Here is a 19545-nt window from a genome sequence, read left to right as displayed (position 1 = left end):
CGGTGATTAAGTCTTCGCATGCATTACTACATTTCTACCTATGCATAAGAAATCCTAATGAATAATAGTAATTATTCAAGAGCCAAATATGGACCAAAAATGATAGAAATAAAAAAAAAACATATTTCCCCAACAAGTATAAATAACCAGAAACGAATAAATGATCATGATCCATGCAGAATAAATGAATGCATTCATCTTACACTCCCCCTTCCCAGATTTTTTTTTTTTTCACATAGTACTTAAACCAAAACAGACTAAAGAACAGAACTTTTCATACCTCAAAAACAGACTTGGGCCTAGGAGCTTCAGTTGGGGCAGCTGTATTGTCGACCTCCAATCGGATGAAACACCCGAACTACTTGGTTGCCTGCCCCACCTGCAGGCCGGAGTAAACTTCAATGCCTCTCCCGATCTTCTCGTCATTGCAGAAGGAATGCACTGTAGCTGATCTTGACAAGACTTGCTTAAAATTGTACGGCTGAAACTCACTCGCCGCTACAAGTCTCTCGTACAGTTGTGCGAACGTCAGCTCTCCCTGACCGACATCGAGAGCGTACCAATCAACAACAACGTTGCCGCCCTTTTTCACTTTTATGCTCACATATTTAGCGTCCAAACATATTTAGCGTCGAAGCTGGTGTGTTACGCCGAATGGCGGTTATACCGGCTATATAGATATATAGATACAGATACAGATACAGAAACCCACATGCTCTGTGGAATTCGACGCCATCTTACTTACTAGTACTACTACTGGTATTTTGACCGTGGTGCACATGTACACCACCGTTATACGGCACATGTGTTTATTCATGCATTTCGCGTGACGAGTTTTACGTTAATCTTACGATTTGGTCATAGTTACAGGACGCGGAAATTCTTGTTTTTTTTCTGGGAACAGACCAAAATCAATGCGCACGCGGACTTCCATAAAAATTACTTAGTGCAGCCTTACAGACCGTACCGCAATATTTTGAAGATAAGCCCGTAATGATTTTTGTTAACTACGCTAAGCAGTGCTCTATGTCTTAGCTTCCTTGCTAGTCTAAATGAAAATCCTTAAATTTCCTTCAACTACCAGTTTTGTTTACCAACACCTCTGACGGGATTTATGCTGTTTTTATGATTGCCATCGGTAGCAGACCTTGTTATATACGATTGACAAAAACGGAGCATATAAAAAATTACTGTATCACCTAACAACCTCTGCTTAGAGTCACACTTTAGGGTGCTATAATTATTGATATTATGCTACACTGTACATCGATCAACATGTGGAAAGTGATGATGCACCGTATCTTTCGTTATTGGAATTGACAAGTAGCAATTATAGCTCCTCGTTCTTTGAGTACTGTCGGTCAGCAACGCATTTGAAGTTCCCACCTGTTGTGTTACTTCTGGCCTTTGTTATGTCAAATGAAATTATATATCAGCTACGTCATGCATTACCAATCACTTGAGACATCCGCTGTTGCCACTATATCACTGACATAAGGTCATTATTATCAATGACACACGTGATTCTAAATGTTTGTTTACATACTTTGTACTCAATGGCCTACCCAATGCATCAATCACGTGATACCACTATGTTATTCATTAGCATTATTATCATTAATCACTACATATAAAGTTTAAGTTAAAATACTCCCACACCATTATTGATGTATAGGGCGGTGCCCATCTCCGTTTCATAGCCCTGGGCCACACTGTGGTGCAATCACTGTAGCAGGGGGCTAGTCCACTGGCAGTGAAGTGTGTTTAACTTCCATACTGTTTCAGAAGTATGTACCATTTTCTTTGGTCTTTGGTATGACTCAATGCACCTCTTGTCCAGAGGTGTCCTACCTGGGGCTTGAACCCCAGTTCTTCTGGTCCAAGTAATTCGAACCAGATGTGGTGAGAGGCAGAGGGCGCAGACCACTACACCACAGGGACACCCCCAACCTCTACATATAACAATTATGTAATTGAAACACCTTGTACAGTATCTACCTAGCTGCTCATTAGAATAACTTATACTACTTCACGATATAGATCTTATAGACATGTCTAACCATTAGCGGACCCATTGACTCATCTAAATCATACCATGAGAAGTACTCAAAATATCCGACATGAAATAGATCATATATAAAGTACGTCTATACCTTCATAACCTATACAACGTATTACATGGCAATATTTACCAATCCAAGTAACACAAATATCCAATGTACATAAACTTACCGATCAAAACAATAAACAAAAAACTTTTAACACCAATCACGCTTCCAGCATGATATTGTTCCTGACAAGCAGATGTGTAATTCTTTCATAAAGTTATGACGTAATGGGTAGTTATTCCAACACAAAGACTGTTGGGCAGGTCACAGTACAGACAAGCCCTTAATGACCTGCCAAAAAAAGGAACATAGCCCCTTAACAAGAAACCTGTTCAACCGACAAAATCCACACTTTTCTTCCATACTTTACGTCGCCGGAGTGTTTTTTAAACACCACCCTTGTTAAAACATATACTAGTATGTTATGTTTCCTAATTACCCCTTGACGCTCCTCCCAACTCGACCTCTTTGAAAAGCGGCCCTGATGGCCGAATAGAACAATTTCGAGAGTAAATAAAGGCCCAAACAAACAAATATCTATCGACTAATGTGAATATATCTTAGCGAGCGTAGTGTCTTGAGGCAATTATTCAATATCTTCCCCAAATACCACAAGGCATTATAATGTCCTTGACATTACCCACCATAAGTTTCCAGAAGACTCGTTGGAGTAACGATGACGCCCCTACAGGAGACCATGCATGATTCACCTTTGGCAACACAGGGTCATGATTGTATTTTTGTAAAACCTCAAGCACCCCCCTCCCACTATCGCACTGTGTGTTTTCATATCGCTAACAACAATCACCTTGGTATACATCTCTATGTCTTCTCCGTGGTTCCCTTATGTGTCACGTGTGATACATAATATATATAAAGTGAAAATAACGATGATTATAATTGAATAGAATTTGATGTGTGAGAGGACACACACTAGAGGAGACCGATTATGATACAGAGTGTCTGTTGGCACCGGAGGATCATTGCAAATGTCACTTGTGACGACAACCCCTAGACCCCCCACAGCGCCACAGAACAGCTTCATAAGATTGGACAAAGACACGTTTAAGCAAATTTCTTGAACAAACGTAAGATAAATAAGATTATAATAATAATAACTTTATTGCAAGTTCATGCCCGAAGGCTAATTGCAGACAAACATGGAAATACATAGGAATCAAAAATAGTTATCTAGACTACTATCAAAGTTCTAAGTTAACTAAGGTTGACTATGGTTGGGTTTGACTTCTTTTTTGAAGGCAGTGGAAAATGAAGAGACCCACGTTTTTTATCGTAAGTGGGTTTGTTGATTTTAGTAGTGATATGGATTTAAGAAACGTATAATCCCTTAGACACAGGGATAAAACAAAACGAAATCCGACTAGCAATCTCCAAATATAAGACTAAGTGAATCGGACCAAACTAATGCGGGTAACTAAACAGACATACAAAATGAATACAACTTCGCCGACCCTCAACCAACCCACAACAAACAACAGGCCATTAGATTAAAGGTAATTAAAGTAATCTTCATAGATGATTCAAAGCTATTCTAAGTGGTAATGTAGCGCTATCAGTTATCGTCCACTTTGGGTCATGCAAACATGTCAAGGTGCATTAAATATTGGACTCTTTGCTTGATGATGCATACAACACTGTACTCACTGGTGATCATGACTAGACACTCAATTATCACGGCTTTGGGCAGAGTCTTATAACGTAGATTATATTGCCCATCAAGTTTGCTACAGGCTACAAGATACACATATACAAGAGTGGTTTATTGAGTTGTATTAGAGATAATTCAAAAGATAATTCTTAACAAATGGAAAAACTGCTATAAACAAGAAAAATATTTGTATGATATACGAATGTAAATAACTACGAAATTCGTCAAGCGATAACTCAGTTCAGAATCAGCAGTCATAAATTGAATATAGAAACGGGCAGATGTCGCAATGTAGCCCCTGACCAAAAGTTTTGCCCATTTTGTCCAAAGCAAACTGAAGAAGAATTTCACTTTGTCATGGAATGCTCTAGATATGATGTTTTACGTAATAAGTTATTCACATTTCTCAAATCAAGTACAGATTTTAAGAGTCTTAATGCTACAGACAGATTTGAATATATCTTAGATGCAACGACCCCCACAATGCAAAAAAAAACGTAATTATATAAAAAGTGCCTTGTCATTAGAAAAGATACCGAAACTAATGACTGGCCCCAATTGATTGTAACACTATATCAAAGATTTATGCTAGCCGTTATTGTATAAGTAATTAGGATGTTAAGTTTGATCTATACCTCTATTTTATACTATGCATATGTTTAGTAGTTGTTGCTATACATTGCACCTTGTACAATTGTCGTGCAATAAAGTTCTTCTGTAAAAGTCAGTGCCCATTATCAATAAAGAACGACATAAGTATGATCCTTAGTCATGACTCTCCTTTACACAGAGCGATGAATGTGTTTAAAATTACATCCAGCGACATAACAGCATAAACTCCTGAAGCCGGAACAACAAGTTGCATTGAAGCGTCATGCATGACGCATTTTATAATCTAATGTAATTTGACGCCTCTTACTTCATCATTCCTTTGAACAATTTATGTGCATTTCGATATTATTTATTCAAGTAGAGCGCTAGAAGGAGAAAGACTCAAGTGGACGATAACTGGTAACCCTAGCACTGTTCTTCATAGACCTTTGTATAAAAACATGCTCTCACGGCGTTAAGCAAGCAGAGAAAAAGTTACAGACTGTGTATTGTTCTTTTTGGAAAAGTTGATATTTCTTTCCATGGGTTAAACATTTGGCTCTGCAGCTGCCTGCGCGTTTTCAAATAAATGTCGTTTTGAATAAATTGGACGATAACGAATTGGTAGAGCTACGTTACTTGTACTCAGAATCGCCCTGAATCATCCATAAAGATACTCTGTATTATGAGCGGTTCCCCAAAAGGTCATCATGCATTGTTTTTTTATTGAAAGGTCCTCTTTATTTCAAAAACTCTTCTGGAAACTTCGGGTGGAAATATTGAATCATTGCCAACGCACTGACGTTCGTCATAGAATATGTTACGTTTTGATGTGTACACCTGTGATAAAAGAGTTACGTCATTAAGTAACCAAGGAGCGGGATTGAGAGACTGAGGAGCGAGGATGCTGCTCGACAACAGAGATGTTTCTTCAGACCAAGATAATGGCGGTCTCACGCGGTGGTATGGTGTGTCGCAAGCAAAGTAACCACGTGACTCTTATACAATCAATCAATCAATCAATCAATCAATCAAAGCCTTTATTTCCTTTCGATAGCTTGTTCGGCCGCACAGGCCGCCTTTCAACAAGGTCGAAGTTGAGGGGGAGGAGTCACGGATGAAGAGTACAAAATGAACTGTACATAACAGTAACAGTGATGTCATCATTGACCTCAAGGGTCATTACAACAAAACACAACTTACGTGGCGTTATTGCTACGTCAGCCATCAATTTTCTGTAGGAGATTAGGGTATGTTGATTCGATAACATGGATGACATCCGCGCCCGCGTCAATTTTCAAAATCATACAAATTAAGAAGCTGCAAAATGAGAAAATATATGCTGTATATTGCAAAAATGAATTCGGAAAATTCATACTAATGTCGTAGGATGCCAAAGTCAATTCCAAAGTCAAAGGAGAAGATTTGAAATAACAAAAACGAAACATCTATTTTTCGGTATACCATACTCTGTGTGTTTAGTCATTTGTTCAGCCTTCCGGATCACGTATGTTTCATAATGAAGGCTTTTTGCCAAACTTTTTTTAGTCGCACGCTCACATCGGACTTAGCGTTCTCAGATGATGCCGTCCATATAATCGAATCAACAAGGCTTTACTAAATAGCTACATTTCAAAATCATGTTAACAACTTTCCTGTTTGGGCTAATGATGATCCATTTACCAGTGACAATAACTATCATGATAGTTGTACCTCTTTTTAAATCATTTTAATTTGACAATTATAGACCAAAGGGTAAGTATATGTAGATGTTACCTGCGTGTCAAGACTTTTGTTTGTTGTGCGCCCCATTGCCTCTATTTTTCTATTCAAAATGGCGGTGAAAAAAACCATTATCCTCCAGACCTTGTGTCTGGAGGGTAATCAAGCGTCTCACTAACCTGGTCACATCACGCAACAACCGACACGAAAATTGCAGAGCCCCCACGTCAACCCCAACATACATCACGTCAAGGACTTCAACCTAGCCTGTCATCGCGTTAACCGATGTGTGATAAGTGCCTTCGGTTGTTTGTGATGTTGAGAAATACCGAACCAGTCACCTCAGAACGTCATACATAAGTTTTGTATAATGAGCAATGCCTTCTAAGCAGTACGACGAATACATTTGTCAACACCTCGCAAAGTCTTGGTCGTAGTTGATCGAGTGACTGAGATTTTGTACAAAAGTAGAAAACACGTAAATTACCTTGCCTCCGGGACAAAAACTAGAGCTAATTATACGCTGCACTAATCCATGTCTTCTCGGAAATTTAAACAGCTACATGTCTAACCTTCGTCGGTGTAACATCTACATACTTTATAAAACACTTCCAGCGATGAATGTAAACATATATTAACGAACGTGAGTGTTGTTTTTTGGCAATTATTTGATATTTTCCACCCGATCTAACTACAGACAAAGTTTACAGAAGACTTGTTGGAGTAATGATGATCTTTAGGCAGGAGACAATGCATGATGACCTTTTGGCGAGGAAACATGGTGGCACCGAAGGGTCATTGCAAATGTCACTTGTGACGACAAGCCCTAGGCCCCCCTCCCAGGCTCCCTGACTATTTCATCATGTTTTCATATCGGTAAAGCGGGGATCTCATTTGACTTGAGTTGGTGACCTCGCTGCAACCGAGCGATTTGACAGAGAATCTTTTTACGCCTTGTGTGTTTTCTTGTGTTTTTAGACATACTTGTGTATTTTGCATTATATTGCCAGTATAAAGTTAAGGGTAACACAAATCCCATTTTAGGTCTCAGCAATGTCGCCAACGTGCCGCAGTCGCCAACGTACATACACACGAACACACAAACACACTTACGAACACACACACACACACACACACACACACACACACACACAAACAAGCAAACAACCAGACCATAGCATTGCGACCTGTTCTTAAAATCCAACCGACACACATATTCATTGTCCTCACAAAATGTTGATAGGCAAGCAAGTTCTTTAATTTTCCAAGTAAGCTGACATAGTTCACTGTTAATATTTCTATAGTATCTCGTTATGACAAGAACACTTTTATGTTAAAAGAAACAGATTGAAACCAAATAAACAGTGCAGAAATTCGTGTTGACTACTAGGCAAGCTTAACTCTGAACTTTTGTGGATATATTCGTGTGTGGAGCTTTTAAAAGTTTCACTGTTTTAAGTTGTTCTAAGTTTCACTGTTTCGACAAACCATTGCTAATTTCACTATGCAAGATACGTATATTTTGTCATTCAAAGTTATCATGTCGCTATTACGTATTCAGAATAGAAATGTGTAGATTTGTTTAACGTCCAGTAAATCACCAAACTTGCATGGCATAAATATTAGGTGCAGTTATATGGCCATATTAACCATACGTTACAGTTCATATAGGGAAAAATAATCTATAACAAAAGCTGAAAATATTTCTACAGCGATTAAAGCAACAAGTTGGAAAATCTATGAAAACTGTTGTGAAAATTGAGGGTTTAGGAAATACTGGTCTATTAATATTTCATAAAAGCTATGCTGACAGCTTTTTTTTTGCTTTTCTAGAGTAAATCGTGATAGAGGAATCCCTTAGTCTCGGTGGCAGACGTGCTCCGCTAGGTTGTCAGATTCCTGTCATCGGGATCCGTTTGTTTTACTCAGGCTGATCCAGCTGTAGAATACGATTGATATGTTAATTAGCATCAACACGTAATGAACATTAATGTGTCATTATGTCAATGTGTCAACCACGAATTTTGTATCTGTATGCCTGTACTTAGCCCGATAGGACATGAATGTACAATACATGTTATTACTATCATTATATATCAATCTACTCGGTCTTGTTCAAATACCTAAAGCCCCTATCTCACTGGATCCGCGGTACCTTGGGCCGCTGCGTTCTGAATTGGATTTTTGTTACCCTTGACTTTATTAGAGGAATATCATGCAAAACGAACAAGTACTACTAAAAAGACATCAAAACACACAAAGTGAAGAAAGGTTCGTTTTCTATCGATGAAATTCGTTGAGGGCTCTGTCAAATCGCGAGGTTGCAGCGAGGTCGCCAACGCGTCCAATGAGATAGGGGCTCAAAGTAGCAGATGTTTTTTTTAGATTTAGAACACATGAGAAATACAAACTAGCTATAATTCGACGTTTAAGATGGAAAGCGGTTGAAATAAGATTAATCGTACAACGATATGATTGTTGGCAAGTTTCTCTAATATTGGAAATATAGAATTTCTTTGTGTCTTCATTTTTAACGTTTTTACTCGGACATATAATATGAAATGGAATTCTCACCGCGCTCCCGTAACTCCTTCTCCACGTAGTTGATGAGAGCATCCCATAATGCATCCGGGTCGTCTAAAAGAGAAAGTAAAACAAAATTGTAAAAGATAAGTGTCTTTGTAGCATAGACACGGAAATAGATTCTCCGACATCCATTCACTTGAAGATTAGAAATAGATTTCAACATTAGTTTAACACATGAGCAGAACGATGGGTTCCGCGACAAAGATGAATAGAATTCAGGAATACTGGACTCACTCTGTAGCGCTTGAACGTTTCCCTGTGCCTTTCCTGAGAGGAAGTCCGCAATCAGTTCCCTCCTGCCTTCCTCTGAAGACGACAAGACATGTTATTCGCACAAGAAACAGATGGAAAGGAATAGCATTAAAGCCGTAATCTGTAAAGCCTGGTAATAGTATTCTATCCTGGCCAGTTTACGCTTTGGTCCCATTAAAAATCCGGGGTAAACAATTACCCCTTACCATATATTGTGTATTTTCTTGATATGCATTTTTTTTATTTTTCGTTTTCGCAAACGGCCCGGCCGGGTTTCGGATTGGAATTGGGACCACAGCATAACTAATGGCAGGGTCACATTTCCAAACCGGGGCCCACCCGGTCTGTTTGCTGGAACGAAAAAAAATAAACTGTATAAAAAGATATGCAGAAGTTACGTTCATGACTACTTTTCAAAACTTTTAAAAACTCTTTGGTCATTTTCATCATACTTTTCGTTCCCGCACACTGCGCGGGTGGGTGGCCCTAGCATAAAGCATAGGCTTTTTTTTCTGACAACCTACATGTATCTTTCCAGTCGGTCTATCTTATCATAAGGACCACCTGGCCAATGAGACTACTTTTTCCTTTTGGCACAATTTTTTTGTTGTTGCTGCTGTTTTTGTTGTTGTTGTTGTTGTTGATTTGAGTCTGAAAGTAAACACGGAGTGCTGCCGTGTGAGTGTACATGAATCACGTACCTGTCTCCGGCTCCCTTCCGTTTGCTTTCTGCATGCCGTCGATGACCGCATCGATAACTGCGCCGCGGTTTTCGGGCTTTGAATCCAAGTCCTTATACCTCTGAACAGCCAACTTAACCACGTCCCAATTAGTCAGCGCTAAGGAAACAAAAGATTTGGTTTATCATTAGTTATCAATTCTTTATTGGCTTACTAGAATGACAACGATGACAAATACTAGACAAGAACAGTTGTACACCTTTTTATGATATGATGATGAACAAAGCATTAAGATAGGTGGGTATTTGTTACCGAAGAAACTGCACCAAAATCAGGTCAAGATCATGTAAAGGTTCTCTTCGTTGTAGGGTGTATGGTTACGTATTTACATGAAGCAAGCTATCCGATGTTGCTGTTGCTGCAAACGACGGGCTAACCTACGCTCAGTTTATCTGAGGGTCTTGGTATTTACATTGAAGCTATGCATAGAATTCTTATGTAGTGGTGCGGTTAGTGTATTTTCCAAGCAAAGGAGGGGTTCCGGCTGGTTTTTGACGTGATTTTAGGCGTTTTTGTCAGGCTTTCTACTTTGTCCTTTTTTGTGTGTCGCCAACCAAGCAGAGGAAGGGTTCCGGCTGGTTGACACCCAAAAAATGACAAAGTAGAAAGCCCGACAAAAACGCCTAAAAACACGACACCCAAAAAAATGACAAAGTTGAAAGCCCGACAAAAACGCCTAAAAACACGTCAAAAACGATCCGGAAACCCTCCTCTGCTTGGAAAGTACGGTTAGCGCGCTGTATTCCCAAACAGTCAGTATTTCTCGGTTATCTGCTGTTATTTCCTGCTGCGTCACACGGGTTTAAAGTAGAGCTTGTCGGTTCTTCTTTGTGTTATCACGTATCATTCCGTACGGTGACCTTAATCCTAGTCATTGTTCGGTTTATGAACATAGAATGACTTGGTACAGAGTTGGAATTTCAACAAACACAAAACGTTTGGGCGACAAAGCTGAGCTACAGAAGCACATGTGTCATGGCATTGTTCTCCCCTGTTCCTGTCAGCCCCTACCCCCACGGTAACTCACCGGTAAGCACACGGTTACACCGAGGCATGGTGCCGGGGTGTTCTCAAAACCGGGGGCGGAACTGGACAACGCCACTTGGAAGAAAGTCGGTCAAGAATATCTATGGGAGGACTGGCCGTGGGGAACTGTGTATCGTTACTGTGCAGGGTACCTTAGACACAGTTTTCGTGCCAGCTACGCGAGGTACCGCAGCACCCAAACCTGGATGTTGATTGGCACCACCCGTATCTGACAGGCAGATCGTGCTCTAAGTACCCTGCACGGCAGTTCAACCAAGTTTTCCATGGACAGTTCCATGATAGGACCTATTTTGACCAACTTTCTGCAGCATTTTTCTACAAAGCTGTCCGAGTTCCGCCCAGTGCTGAGAACACTTCGGTGCCGCGCCGTGATTTCCGTATGAAATTTTCCTCGCTGTCTCGAAAATGAGAACAGACGCCGAGGCAAACTTACCAGCTGAGGACAGCCCGGCGAGCAGAACCACGGCAATCAGTGGCAGAAGGGTCTTCATGGTGTCTTCTCTCTCTTCTCGACTCTGGTGTACAATCTTATGGTGGAGACTTGAAACAATGCCGTCTACACACAAACGCACTAGCTATAGGCGGTTTGGACGAAAAAGTTGTCGTACTGGTACCAATTATTTTCAAGGTGGTGGCTGATGACTCATGTACACGCACAGATAGGCAAGCATGTGGAAAAATTGACCTATGATCTGGTATGATATCGATCATTTTAATCATGAGACAGTGATCACAGTCGAGTTCAATATGAACAGTAGCCCTTATGTGAGTAATGTGACCATGGAATTTAAACAGTGAGCGCGTTACGCGTTAACATAACCAGTGAGTTACATAAGAAACTATTAAAACAAGCTTTGAAAGCAGGGAGGCCGCAAAGTGTCCATAACGCTTGGGTAACAGTTAAGACAGTCCATGTTAGTCAGGTGATGGCACCTCGCCAATGGAACAGTCCGAATCTCCAAGCAGATGTAGGTACGGCTCAGTTTCAGTGTTTTACGTCACTGTTTCTAATTTAGTACCACTTATTTTAGAAGTTTTAATTTATTACTCTTCACCGTTTCCTCACGGGAGGGAAATAGAAGAGACAAAAACCGCTGACCACCAAGAAGATGTTTAGAAAAGCTTCAAAAACACTCGTGATGTTACATCTGCTTGGAGATTAGCTTGGCACATGCACCCAGAGGCGAAGGCCCGCCCGTCCGACAGCTATGACGCACACGGCCTCGCCTGGACCCGCATGCCTTCAGGCGGCCACGCCACGTCGCAGCTGGAAGAAAATCCCTCAGGTTTTGTTTCAGTACCTCAAATCTTCACTTTCTTCACGGTATTTGAACTGACAGAAACGAGACACAGTACACTACAACAAAAAAGTTAGAACACAAAGGCTCAAACAAATTGTGCACGTCCGAAATGTGGTGCAAGGACATAAAACCTACTGACATTTCATTTTCCATCCAATTAAAACATATAATTACAGAATGACTTTGCGATTTGTGTTCAAAGCTTTTCTGTCCATTTCTTCATCTTTAACGTGCTCTGAAAAACTACATTACACATGTATTCTTTTATCTTATATCTTTTCACGAAGCATTCCTACGAAATGTCGCGGGTTTAACAACGAGGAGTCTTTTCATGAATGCCTCGCCTTAAGGCCTTGCCTTAAGGCTAGGCGTACAACAGTGGACACTCATCAATTATGTGTCATCACTTCTTCTCTCGTGGCCTTGACAACAATGTGAGACGTCAATGGAAGGCTTGGCCACGCGCGCACAATTGCATTAAATCCAGAAAGTCTACACCGCATGCGCAGAAACGAGATCATAGGGGGCACACGTATCTTGATCTTAAAGCAAGCCACTACCAAGATAGTCCAAACCGTTTCCTGTGACTCCTGGTGCACGGCGACACTGTGCAGTGACACAAACATGAAGACTGCAGCCGTACTCGTGCTTTTGGCTGGCCTAGTGGCGTTTGTGTACGCCGTGGGGGAAGGTACGTTTTCAATGGCTCACCGCGCCGATGCCGTGTTCGGCTTACGATTTTTGTTGTCGTACAACTTTTTGGCGAGGCACTAGCGAGCTTGATTTTGTGCGGCGCATCTAGGACCGTGCCAAGCATGCCTTCAATTCAATTAAGTAAACCTACCGAAGGGCGAATACGACAGGGCCCAAAGGAGAGTAGCAGTAAACTAAGTTTACCATGATCAACGCCGGGTTGGTTTCTTGTATTTTTAAACCCCTGGACCGGTGGCTATGTAGACGTTCCCAGACTAGTGTGTTGTTAGGTGGCGGGTGAATACACCGTATACCCTGAAGCTGTATACATGTTTTACTGATTTCAACTTTACCCTCACAATGTCAAAACGTACACAATGCACGATCAAATCAAATGAGTTAATAATATCATATGATATGAAGACTCAGAAAAATACACATGTCCTGTAGACGAATAGATAAATTGTAGAAATGTTGTATGTTATCATGCGATAAAAACATCGGAGGGATCTTAAAATGTGTCCGTACTGAAGAGTTGCTTTTTTTCTTATTGTAGTGAACGAAATACTTGAGAAACAACTTGAGAAGCGAGACTTGGAAAACCTTCAGAGGATTGCGAACGGAGACAAGGAACTTTTGGAGGGTAAGTCGACATGACACATCCTAAATCTAGCTTTTACACGCTGTCAAATTTTCATTATATGTTTTGTCTGGTTCTTTTGAAGTGCGAATTGAAGCTAGATTGTAGCGCGGACGCCGTCTAGTGAACTGGGGGCTTGATGTTCATGTACGTTGCCTGTGAAAAAAACTGTGGAAGGCAGTAGCGACAAGCGGCGATGTTGATAATGATGATGAAGCCCGGATGCCATACTGGGGCCCACACAGACCAGGTCCTAGCTCTAGAACCATCATTCCCCCAATGAAATTTTACCACAACCACAGTTATGCTATGGTCACATTTCTAACCCGGGCCCCGGCCGGGCTGTTTGCTGAAACGAAAAATAGAAGTGGATATCAAGAAATATAAACTAACTATGCTCATGACTATTTTTGTTACGTTTTGTGTTCTACGCAGTCTTTTTTGTCATGATTTCTGTATCCGCAAATTGCCCGGCCGGGCCCCGGTTTGGAAATTTCACCATACCATCAGATCCTGAGAAACGAGACTTGGATAACTTGAAAATCTCAGCTCTAACTCAGGGGGAGGAACTGTGGTAGAATTCCCTTGGGGGCATGTTGATACTAGAGCCGAAGAGCTGGCCTGTGTAGGCCCTGGAAACAGTCTGGCATCCAGGCTAACATGACATTTATGTATAGGTTAATTCATTTGTATCCACTTGACTGTCTGTTTGTATGTATAGATGCAGTAGAACTTACGAGAGTTGCTATACTTGTTTTGTGTCAATGAAGATATCTTATTTTTTACTTCGCTTTTTGACAAACAAGGACGACAAATGGGTATATTGCTTTATGTACGTGGCACTGTTGAAATAAGTATGAAAAAACTTGAGTGCAGTGCCACGTACATAGAACAGTAAACCCATTTTTAAACTTGGGTGGAGTGAGGAATGTCGTGTAAAGTCCCTTTCCAAAGGGCACAACATCGGTGGATTCGAACCCGGTACCGCTTGGTTCTGGGCCGAACACCCTGCCGTCACGCCACACGAAATAAAGATTTCATGATTGATTTTGAGGACGTTGTTTTCCCCGCAGACCCTGTGTTCCGCGCTGAAGCCGGGAAGACTCTGAAGCGGATCAAGCGCGCTTCCAAGTCCATGACTCCAGAGGACTACCAAAAACGTACGTCTTCAAAATTGTTCAACCGTTGCGTATATCAAGGGAAGATAACCTTACTATGTACAGATAGGCAAATACATCAAAGGACGGTAAGACCTTAGAACTAGTAGTGTTAACTCAACATGTTGATTTTATTATTGATATGCTTGTACGTAGGTTAATTCATTTGTTTCTTTGTGTGTATAGTTGTTGAAGACCTTACGAAAGTCGCTCTATTTTTGTTATGTCAATAAAGATTACTGTATCACCAATACAAGTATGATTGTTCGGTAAACCGTATCTGGGTGTGGGATGCCACGTGATGTTAGTTATAAAACGAGAAGAAGTTTTAGCTCAGGTGTCTTATGGCGAGGTCGTCGGCAAATCCAGGGGGATGCTTTTCTTCTCAGAGGTCCTCTTCCTCCCGTCCTTTATTTTGTGAGGGTTTTCGTGTCAGCCATTTCGACATTGCTGATTCCTAGGATCCTCCATCTGAACGTGAAGCTAAAATTGTGGTCAGCTACTCCAGTAGAGTGAATCATTCTCAAAGGCGAGCTCCGTCCTCATAGGGTCATACCAATTATCTCAGCCTCGGCGAATTTCTGTAAATTTTCAACTGGACCGGAAGGCCAGGTGGAGACTTCGCCCCGGCTCTGTGTGCCAAGTCCGGCCCAACCCCCGAGAGTTATTACCCATAATGTGCGGGTGGTAAACACCTAGGCGTTGTCACATTTACGACTGATGTGGCATTGACATGGTTTGTCTCGGGATTTTCATCGACGCTACGACAAAACTAACCCTCCACAGGGATCAAGGGAAGTTTTGCGTAGAATATGACCATGAAAAATCTATGTGTATGACGACATTACCTTGCATGTGCAGGGCGATTTTGCGAAGTTAGTGTACCTCGCCCAGTCGGGAGCAACGCCTGGGGTCCCGTCTTACGCTCCGTTGCGTCCCGACAACTTTCGGACCCAACTTTCGCCAGGTGTCAGCGCACATATGTCACAAATGCTATAAATCACCTCACACACGCCCTAATTTTCGGTCCGTTTTCATTCAATGTTTATCTGGACGTGGCATCAAAAACGCAGCACAGGCGCCACTACAAATTCCTAAACTACATTTCAAACAATGAGGGTATTAAGATAAGTTGCAGAGTAAGATACTTGAAGTTAAGACTTGAATACAGCACTTTGCTGTCCACGTCAACGCCGTAGAAGTAAAGTTAACTGTGTCATTCAAACACCTAATCATCTCCTACGTCAAAGGGCACATCACTGAGGTCCGACCGCTTTACCTATATTACCGACTAACAGTGTAAGAAGATTATACATCTCAACAGTGAACGCTATCTATGATTAAAACCGCTTTTATTTGTCCTTACTTTATAGTGCGTCTGAGTATTGCCAAGTACACAGGGCCCCAGGGAGCCAAGAAGATCATGACTTTCACCAAGATGCTGAAGAAGAAGTAAGGCGAGAAGACGGTAAGTTTTCAACACTTGCATCGAAATATAACTACACGTTAAGATAGATGGACATTTGCTTCATATAACGTTATCGTACGTAAAAGAAACAGAGACGATAACGCTACCATCTGATGTTTTCAACAGACAAGGTTTGGCAGTGTGTTTTTACTAAGTACGTAAAGAAAGGCTTGCGTGTTGAAATTTTGTGTAATGACGTGCATATCATTTGGGACAAAGAAGCAGGCTGAACATGATTATGGACTACACGTTAGACTAGGGTGTGTACACCGTGGTATGTGGAAACGTGGTCTGCAAACTGCATCGAAGCTCACTTTTCTATTGTTCTTTTCTTCCTACAGATAAAGGGCGAGAGCAGCAAGCTTTGATGGCGACGAGCATGGCCTAGACTGTCACGCTAGCTTAGTCCGCTCGCTAATGTTAGACCGGATAATCACGTCTCCTGCCTTCTCTCATAGATGCACTCTAACTTATACTCAACCCAGCTAGTCGTGTCTTTGTGTCGGAAAAAAGAGTCAGTTTAAAAACAAACCCGAACGCCTCTAATGCATGACACGTTAGTGCATATATCAGTTTCTTCTGTCAAAAATGACTCGCAACTTCTAGTGACCCTTAACGTAGATCTAAGTCGACATCACCTGCCATTGTGACAAACTGTGACAGGGTTCAGATCAAATAAAACATTGCTGCCATACAATATTGTTGTAAGCCTGATTACTTAATTGTATCAACACACTGTGAGCCCTCGGGTCGTGAGGCATTACACACAATTTGACACAGAGTGGGAGGCCAAAGCCTCTTGACTATCTAGTAACTCTGCTCGGATACAATGAAACAGGTTTTCTTTGATACGTCAAATCTATCCCACTTCGTACCATGGTTGACAGTCTCGAATTATCTACAGAGAAAAGTGATCCTTTTGCCAATATTCCAAGTTATTTCGATAACTGCATTCTCCTTCATTTGCTAATTCTTAAACGTCCAGTTCTACTTTTCTATCCGAGAACACTTGGTAACCTGACCGATCGGCTAATTTCGACATTACCTCCATATACTAGTATGCACATAAAACGGCAAATCAACGACATGGAACTTTTGAGTAGAAATTAGGAAGTTTTGTTGCTCCAGATACTAGTAGTTAGGAATGTAAAAAATACGCCAGTTTGCTAAGTTTTAGACATGGAGTCGAGATTTTAATCAAGAGGTGTGTAACCCATAGCCTGGGTGCCATATTACTTAGTGTATACGTGGGTCCCCACTCTCCCCTGGATACTAAGTTACTAGTTTGATAGCTTTTTGTTGCGTGGATTTTTATTTCTTTCCCATTGAAATTTTGTTTCTAAATGATACGTTGCTTCTTTCAAAAATTGAAATTGAAAGACTGGTTTAATAAAATCCCTGCCGTATGTAACGTATGTGGTAAGGTTCATTATATCATATCGTAGTGGCAGCACGTAAACAGAACGTAATGTTCTCACAGATGTTTTACGGATGTTTTGTCAAAGTTGCATCAGAAAAACGGGCATTACATACGGGATTTCTCTCCGTAGACAACAATAAAGGGACGATACTCGAGATTTTATCAGGATATACGCGACCTTGTATGACTTCTGGGTGTGTGCTTATGTGAACAGCTGCATGACCCTTGACCGAATCAAGGCGGGCCCTTACCTCGAATAATTGTCTTAACATTTGACAATACAAAGGATAACCTTTTACCGAATCAAGGTCTTATCATTTAACAATACAAAGGATTTCCTTAACCGAATCAAGGTCTTAACATTTAGCAAAGCAGAGAATGACCCTTGACCAAATCAGAGTGGACCCTTACCTCGAATAAATGTCTTGACATTTAACAAGACAAAGGAAAACAATTACTACATCCAGTGGTTCAAACTAAGAAAGTCAAAGAATAGTTACCCTAATGTAGGTGAGATAAATGATGTTACATAATAATTGACTTCTTACGTAAAACAAACGTCGTTGTGTCGACACAACTGCTTGTATAATATAAGTAACTAAATGGCCATTTAGATGTTTGAGAACAAAAACGCTTATTAAGATTCGGCGGTACGTCTTAAGAACAAAATTGCACCTAATGAGTTGTACTTAAATAAATGAATACATAACCTTCGACGAAAATCGCAATTGTCTAAGATTGGTCTGGTGGAATAAGTCGATATTCATCATCATCATCATCTATCGGCCTGTAACAGCCCGGACCAGACAAGAAATACATAGAAGTACCTATTTCACTAGTCGTACTGAGACCTAAATAAGCACGCTAGCTTTACACAAAAGTATGTTCTACGGAATTATACAGAACCTGGATTTCTATATATGTGAGTGATACATATAGCATGTAACGTTACATCAAATCATTCCATGCTTAGCGTTTGGCTTTGTGTCAGTGTCAATTAAATTTCATAGACCATAAGATAGATGATGTTCATTGGTTAACAGCATACTTGATACAATGTGACGGCTGAATGATACATGATGGAATTTTTTAGCTTTTGCCAATCGAAGGGCCCGCCATTGTTCAGAAAACGCCAAATCATCTTTGTGTACTTGTATGTTAAGGAAACATTGAAGCAAGTTGGATGCTTTCCACTGGATAAAAACCCGTGATATTTACTGTCGATCATTTAGCAATATTTCATGTAGTATCCTATTGTTTAATTTTCGTCATCATATAAGTATTTCTTTGTCGCTCGAACAGTCAAAGACAGTTGTCAGAGTTGACTTGAAGACTTATTCTGTCGTCCCTATATACTTCGCTAGATGTCGTTGCATAACTGTCTTTAAATCTATTTCGGCCCGGGGCTATCGACGCTTCCATTCCTATCTATGGAAATTTATCCTCGCCATATATGGAAATCTATCATGATAGGTCAGTGGCAAATGATGAGGATTCTATTCTTGTGACATATGTCACCTAATACGGTCAAGGCGATTCTATGAGGTTAACATGACCTCAATGAAAAGCGGCCTGCGTGCCGATTTGAGCTTATCATGAATAAACAAAGGTTCAAACAAACAAACAAACAAACATCGTCATACATTAATTATGCAAATCGGGTCAAAATCGACCTACCCCTCCGTCTTTCCAACTCACTCACTCACTCAGTCTCTCCCATAGCTTAGTCAACACCTACCCACATACAAATTATCATCGTAATCCATCCAGAGGTTCTTGGGTTATGCTGACTACAAAAATCCGAAAAACACAAACATACAGACACACAGAGACAGACACAGACACCCAAATATTATCTCCATTTGTCATGGAGATAACTACAAGACAACAACTCCTGTACCTGCCTGATAACACGTTTCAACCGATGTACCATGCTGATCAAGAGTTATAGATGTCTAGGTATTGTTGACAGTTGACTTTGCTAATTAATCATTAATTAGTAAATACAAACAATTAATCAGCAAGGCCAGTCGTCCGGAGTCCCGTGTATGCACGTACAGGACAGTGCTGGCTGCGCTATTTCTCCGTGGTGGAGGTCAGTGACCCCCGACAGGTCCGGATTTACGTGTTCGCAGCAATAAAGGTCGCAGA

At 40.9% G+C, this 19545-nt stretch overlaps 2 protein-coding genes across 2 annotated transcripts; one reads left to right on the top strand and one right to left on the bottom strand.

Moving 5' to 3' along the window:
* Positions 1 to 7326: 7326 nt before the first annotated feature.
* On the bottom strand, positions 7327 to 11302 carry LOC136432582 (uncharacterized). Its single transcript, XM_066423976.1, has 5 exons — positions 11149 to 11302; positions 9630 to 9767; positions 8911 to 8982; positions 8665 to 8727; positions 7327 to 8029 (listed from the first exon to the last, which is right to left on the bottom strand). Exons 1-5 carry the CDS (start codon positions 11204 to 11206, stop codon positions 8016 to 8018), a joined length of 345 nt encoding a protein of 114 aa, XP_066280073.1. The 5' UTR covers positions 11207 to 11302; the 3' UTR covers positions 7327 to 8015.
* A 1231-nt stretch (positions 11303 to 12533) lies between these two features.
* LOC136432574 (uncharacterized) lies at positions 12534 to 16671 on the top strand. Its single transcript, XM_066423962.1, has 5 exons — positions 12534 to 12707; positions 13266 to 13352; positions 14423 to 14509; positions 15880 to 15974; positions 16316 to 16671. The coding sequence occupies exons 1-4, from the start codon at positions 12641 to 12643 to the stop codon at positions 15960 to 15962; spliced, it is 324 nt and encodes a 107-aa protein (XP_066280059.1). The 5' UTR covers positions 12534 to 12640; the 3' UTR covers positions 15963 to 15974; positions 16316 to 16671.
* The last annotated feature ends 2874 nt before the right edge of the window (positions 16672 to 19545 follow it).

The sequence above is a fragment of the Branchiostoma lanceolatum genome, chromosome 1 (assembly GCF_035083965.1).
Source record: "Branchiostoma lanceolatum isolate klBraLanc5 chromosome 1, klBraLanc5.hap2, whole genome shotgun sequence".
Classification (NCBI taxonomy): domain Eukaryota; kingdom Metazoa; phylum Chordata; class Leptocardii; order Amphioxiformes; family Branchiostomatidae; genus Branchiostoma; species Branchiostoma lanceolatum.
This window is presented reverse-complemented; position numbering and strand designations above follow the sequence as displayed.

Coding starts and splice junctions, on each gene's coding strand:
- LOC136432582 (XM_066423976.1), bottom strand. CDS start 11,206: ATGAAGACCCTTCTGCCACTGATTGCCGTGGTTCTGCTCGCCGGGCTG. Junction 9,768..11,148: donor CGCCGGGCTGTCCTCAGCTG/GTAAGTTTGCCT, acceptor TTGTTTCCTTAG/CGCTGACTAATTGGGACGTG. Junction 8,983..9,629: donor CGGAAGGGAGCCGGAGACAG/GTACGTGATTCA, acceptor TGTCGTCTTCAG/AGGAAGGCAGGAGGGAACTG.
- LOC136432574 (XM_066423962.1), top strand. CDS start 12,641: ATGAAGACTGCAGCCGTACTCGTGCTTTTGGCTGGCCTAGTGGCGTTT. Junction 12,708..13,265: donor TGTGTACGCCGTGGGGGAAG/GTACGTTTTCAA, acceptor TTCTTATTGTAG/TGAACGAAATACTTGAGAAA. Junction 14,510..15,879: donor TCCAGAGGACTACCAAAAAC/GTACGTCTTCAA, acceptor CTTACTTTATAG/TGCGTCTGAGTATTGCCAAG.